Below are 6,459 nucleotides of genomic sequence, written 5' to 3' on the forward strand. Positions count from 1 at the left end.
CTCCCTGACACATAGATTTCCTAGGTAGTGGGCTTCATCCAAGTACCCTTGCTGTAACCTTTCCTATGACATCTGTCAATGTTGTTGTGTTAGCATCTAGCGTGTTAAGCATCTATCAGGACGATAAGCTGACTCTTGTGATTTAGCGACTGCTGAGTAAGCCAGTGGCACTTTTAACAAAGTGTATCTCAAAGCTTGAGCGAGCTCACGGTAACATAATACCACCTGTAATCCGATATAAGTGAATTAAAAACATTTAGTCTGTCACAAGTGAGAGCCCCTTTCAATCCTTCGTAATGTAAAGACTGTAATCACAACGACTAAAAGCTTTCATGTAGTCATTTATGCATATGAACACTATTCAAAAAATAGCGTGCAACTAATCAAAAATAATCAATGCAATAGAGCCGTGATATTTTTGACATCATAAAATGTGTCCTTCACCTCATTCAGACATCATGAAATGAACAGCAACGTTTTTCATGTTGACATGACAGGTACAGACACACAAAGGGCCCAAAATTAACAGTTTCCACATCTGCCAATGGCAATTGAATTTAGAAAATTGACTAGGTTATACTGTAAATATTTTTAGGCTTCCAATAAACTGTAAATAATTTTTAAAATAAATAATAATACATTTTTTAAATTTATATTTTTAAATTATATAAACTGTAAAAATTATTAAGTTAAATCAACTTGGATTTACATGACATTAAAACTGTAATGACTATTGAGTTGATGTAACTTAAACTAAAGTAAAGTTGACATATAAAGCAAATTTATCTTGATTTAATAAGTTACAGCGACTGACTACTTATCAAGATAGTTGAAATGACTTGTAAATCATGGTTGATTAAACTTAAAAATGTACGTTCAAAAAGATTTTACAGTGTAGTCAATCTCAGTTTAACTTAAATACCTTGATTTTCACTGTACAAAGCAGCATTTTTGTCAAATCTTCAAATTTTTATGTTACTTTAACTTAAAAATTAAGGTAACAATTTTTAACTTGTTTTTATAAGTCACAAGCCAAAACTTACAATACTAGTTTAAATTAGCTTGCAAAAACCAAGTTGTTTTAATTTCATGCTGCATTTTTTTACAGCTGTTTCTAACTAGACTTTTTAACTAAAAGGTTTTTAGAAGTCGTAACAAATAATATGTGTTTGCTTTTACATCACACCGTAAAAATAATTTGCTGCCTTAAACTTTTTTGTTAAAGCAAGCAACTCAGATTTACAAGTCATGTCAACTTACTATTATTTATCTTGACTAGAGATGAGTTGTTATAACTACAGGTGAGTTGTTATAACTTAAAAAATATAGTTGAAAAAGTCAACTTAATTTTATAAGTTGTAACAACTTATCTCTTGTCAAGATAAATAATAGTTGACATGACTTGTAAATCTGAGTTGATTTAACATAAAAAGTCCTTTTACAGTGCAGTGTTGGACGACTATTAAACCATTTCTTTGAATTGCTAATTCACTCATTTTGGCTTTTGAAAAGAGTTAATTTTGGTCCCTGCATTCACACATCTCTAATACTATTGCTAATGCTTCTGAAAAGGAAATATGAGATGAATTCATGTCCTAACAGTCCAAAAAATGCCAGTATTAAAATGTATAATAAACAGATCATTTGAGCACAGTTCTCCTCTATTGAGCATAAACACAGCACGTACACTCCATGCTAAACACGCTAAAAAGTGTATTAAACAAACACACGTGGACGCACACGCAGCACTATGTACAGAAAACGTTCCATGCCAACATTTGTTATTTTACAGCACATGCTGTCAGCGCTGAATGAGGACTTGGGATCAAAATCTACATGGCTGTTGTCACCATATTTGCCTATGTCTTCAACTATCAGCAGCATTGTTAGACCTTTTACAAAGCAAAAGGGTTCGATGAAGCTTTATGTTTGTAAATTAACAGAAATTGGTATAGAACAATCTTCAATGTTGGGAAAATAGATAGAGGGGGAGGAAAGGGATAAGATAAAGCAAAAGAGAGAGAATGGGGAGATATGTGTTCAGCTCAATGAGGTTTATACCTGTGTGTCTATGTGATAATGTCCAAACTGGAAGTTAAAGAAAACAGAAAAAGAGTTAAAATAACAAACACGCACAGAGGAAAAGCCAGTTTCCGTCCTCATCTGAGGTTTATCATTTATCCTCTTGGTCTTTTCCAGAAAACCCATGTGACCGTGGAGGTCATACACACATGCTTAAGGGGTTTATAGAAGTTATACTAAAAAGAGAAAAAAGTTTCATGTTTTCAAAAGATGGCATAAGCAGAGAGCTGGCCATAGATCTATAAGGCGACCGAGCTGTTTGCTACCCACCGAAGGTCTCTTATTCCTGATAAACTGGGAGTTTTTTAGACCTCTGATCAGTTTAAGGGCCTATGTCTCTAATATAAAAAGCACAGTTGGATAAATATCAAAAACAGAGATCTGTTTCTATTTGCAGGATCTTGTAAGGGGGTGTAAGGACACAGCGTGATGTCACAGATAGTGATGCTGAAGATGTTCAATCAATGTTCAACCTTTCAGAAGTCTTAAATATTAATCATTATTAAATATTAATTTAAAGTAAAGTTTTTCTTATTCCCAAAAAACATACAGATGACGAACAGCAGAGTCTATATAATCTCAAAATCAGCCAAAGCACGTGCTTTAAATATATTATTTTTTATCATTTACAAACATTTCGTAAATAAATATAAAGCTTGTAAATAAATCACAAACACTGATAATTATGCAAATAATCAATTATTTTTTAATTTCTACATTACATACATCTTAAAACCGACTGTAGCCTATTAATCCCTATTTATAAATCTATCCTGATTTCTTTTGTCACGTGAATAAATCGATTTTAACTTTCGGTGGCATAGTTGTAGACACAAAAGTATGTTTTAATGTATGTAAATGATTGCTAAGTCTCGTTTATACATCCAAACTTTTTTCTTTCTTAAATGTCTGCGACACTACAGCGCTTGTTATCCTCTCATTATATGTGCGCAGCGTTGAATGAGCGTCTGTTGGATGTAGTGGTGAGTCTTACCGTTAGACCGGCGGACAATATTCTCCAAAAAAGTGTTTTGTGGAGCTACGAGTCCTCTTCGTCCCCCGGCCATCGCGGCGGGTCATGCGCTCCAGTCAGAGTCCGGACCGGTCAGCATGAAGAACCCGCAAACGTCTCAGGTGTGTCTGTTGTCCACATACCGCAGCCGCATCCAGTGATGTGTGGACCCGGGGCTCTTCTCTCTTCTCCTCATCGATCCTCTGCGGTCGGGTTAGACTGAAGAAACAGCGCCATCTTCTGACTCACACTTGAAGTAGCAGCGTGAATCCAGAGGTGGCGCTGTTTCCATTCAAGATGCACGTGCTTGCCATCTGCTGGGGTTTAAAAAACATGTTTTTTCCTACAAATGACTTATAAACATTATGTCAATTAAACTGATAGCGTCGGTTGTTTAAAGTCCTCATAAAAATGAAGACTTTTCTGTCTTGATTTTTTAAGTATTTGCCTATACTTTTTAACAAACAAATGAGCCAAACTTTTCGATTGCAGACTTAAAATGCATTTGTTTCACAAAAGACCTCTAATTTAAACGGATGTAGTGTAATGTCACAGCAAAAACACAGGCCGGCAACATTATCAAATCAATATAGCCTACCCAATATTATCAACAAATAGATGTCAAAATCAATACAGAGTTATTTTTACCCAGGGTTGGGTGGTGTAGTGCAGGGTATAACATTAGACGGTTTCAACAGTAACAACATAAACAAGCAGCTGTCGCGGTCCGCACGTAACTTCCGGTAAACTCCGCTAATAATAAATAACCATAAAGTACTTTAAACGTAGTTTATTTATATAACAAGCAAAAAACAACACATAGATAACATAGGAAACCAAAACATTTGTTATTTTCGACAAGGCATTTGTTCAAGAGATCAGTTTAGCAACTAGTAAGACCATTAAAAAAACGAAACCGGAAGTAAAGTTCGGATCCAGACGTGTATCACGTGCGTCCGATGAAACCGTCTATACGCAGGTATACGGAGTATACTCACTGCTTGATTTGATGGCATAGGGTATACCCACTTCTACTTTAAAAAATGGGAGCATAAATTAAGAGTATACCCACTTCTCCAGGCACCACTACACCGCTCGTTGGGTCACTATCAGTGGTGGACAGTGACTTCCAAGGGGGCGCAAATTTAAAATATGTGTTTGGAGTATCGTGTGTTGCTCGTCATGTCAAAATATGTGTTTGTTGCATCATGTGAACCATGTGCATCATGCGTCATGTCAAAAAATACGTGCTGAACATGCGTCGAAAGGGTTTTGCCTATGCAAAAAGTGACGCTCACGTTCACAAAATACTCCCAATACACTCTCTTAACACTAAACTCTGAATACCCATACAGCAAAAAAATTAATTTATCTGGCCAAAAATATATTTTTAATATATGCTAAATACATTTTGTAGAAACTTAATGCTCAATTAAATATATTTTTGAATTTGGAAATCAACATATATTTAAAAATGTATTTCAAGGGCAAGCAAATACATTTCAAATTTTACATCCCATATGGCATAAATTTATTCTTTGCCAAAATATATTTAAATTATATCTTAAATAAGTTTTATAAAGTATATTTTTGAAGTTAAAAATATATTTAATTTTATCCTTTTTAAATGGTTAAAACATGTTTACATGTTCAAAAAATAAATAAAGTTTTTCTTCCATTTATTACTGCACTAGACTTACTACACTTACTGTACTTGACTTGCTTTATTACTGTACTAGATACCGTGCATTACTTAATTTATTTCTGTACTAGACTCACTGCACTTACTGTACTTGACTCACTGCATTTAGTGTTCTAGACTTACTGCACTTACTGTACTTGACTCGCTTTATTACTGCACTAGACTCACTACACTTACTGTACTTGACTTGCTTTATTACTGTACTAGATACCGTGCATTACTTACTTTATTTCTGTACTAGACTCACTGCACTTACTGTACTTGACTCGCTTTATTACTGCACTAGACTCATTGCACTTACTGTACTTGACTTGCTTTATTGCTGTAGTAGACTCAGTTCACTTACTGAATTAGACTCACTGTATTACTGTATGACTGTACTTACTGTACTTAACTGGCTTTATTACTGTACTGGATCCAGTGCACTTACTGTATCAGACTCACTGTATTACTGTACTTACTGTACTTGACTCGCTTTATTACTGCACTAAACTCACTGCACTTACTCTACTTGACTCGCTTTATAACTGTACTAGACTCACTGCACTTACTGTACTTGACTCGCTTTATTAATGTACTAGACTCAGTGCACTTACTGTATCAGACTCACTGTATTACTGTATGACTGTACTTACTGTACAAGACTCTGGCTTTATTACTGTACTAGACTCAGTGCACTTACTGTACTTGACTCGCTTTATTACTGTACTAGACTCAGTGGACTTACTGTATCAGACTCACTGTATTACTGTATCACTGTACTTATTGTACTTGACTCGCTTTATTACTGTACTAGACTCATTGCACATACTGTATTTGACTCACTTTATTACTGCACTAGACTCAGTGCACTTACTGTATCAGACTCACTGTATTACTGTATCACTGTACTGTACTTGTCTCGCTTTATTACTGTACTAGACTCAGTGCACTTACTGTACTTGACTCGCTTTATTACTGTACTAGACTCAGTGGACTTACTGTATTAGACTCACTGTATTACTGTATCACTGTACTTATTGTACTTGACTCGCTTTATTACTGTACTAGACTCATTGCACATACTGTATTTGACTCACTTTATTACTGCACTAGACTCAACTTACTGTATCAGACTCACTGTATTACTGTACTAGACTTTGTATGTTACCTTGTACATTTTTGCAGATTTTTGAAGTGTTTTGTATTTGATACTTGTTTTATCAATACCTCTGATAGGGCCAACAACACCACAAATGTATCTTAAATCTAAATTAAATCAAGTCTACTAGAACAGACACAGAATTACACATATGTTACAAAAGATCAGCAGCACCACAGGAACCATCAACAATTGCTGTGGATCTGAATCTTTAACTTCATCAATTAGCTGCAGATTCAGTTTATGTTCAACATGTTATGTAAATAATCAAAATAATGATCTTTTATCTGATCGTGCTTATCATTTAGTAATGTTATGATGAGATGTTTATCTTATCAAAGTGTGAAGTTGTAAAATCAGCAGAAATTCTTTATTATCTATAATGATGTGTACGTAATTATCATATTACATAAAAAAGACCAGCTTGAATATTTGAATGTTTTACCGAAGCAATGCATGTGTTTTTAGTCATTAACTAAATATCTAAACAATTTAACAAGTTAATTTTTAAATAAGTTAATG

General features: G+C 34.4%; 1 protein-coding gene across 2 annotated transcripts in view; it reads right to left on the minus strand.

Annotated features, from left to right (window-relative positions):
• kcnh1a (potassium voltage-gated channel, subfamily H (eag-related), member 1a) overlaps positions 1 to 3,352 on the minus strand; it is a 71,466-nt gene extending 68,114 nt beyond the window's left edge. The window contains exons 1-2 of one of the 2 annotated variants that reach the window (XM_055171396.2): positions 3,077 to 3,352; positions 2,062 to 2,088 (exon numbers count right to left, since the gene is read on the minus strand). In XM_055171396.2, the coding sequence (XP_055027371.2) occupies positions 2,062 to 2,088; positions 3,077 to 3,149 (100 nt within the window). In that variant the 5' untranslated portion in view covers positions 3,150 to 3,352. The remainder of the gene's footprint in view (positions 1 to 2,061; positions 2,089 to 3,076) is intronic. The other variant, XM_055171397.2, reaches the window with a different exon arrangement.
• Between the last annotated feature and the right edge of the window lie 3,107 nt (positions 3,353 to 6,459).

Source organism: Misgurnus anguillicaudatus, chromosome 7 (assembly GCF_027580225.2).
Source record: "Misgurnus anguillicaudatus chromosome 7, ASM2758022v2, whole genome shotgun sequence".
Lineage (NCBI taxonomy): Eukaryota > Metazoa > Chordata > Actinopteri > Cypriniformes > Cobitidae > Misgurnus > Misgurnus anguillicaudatus.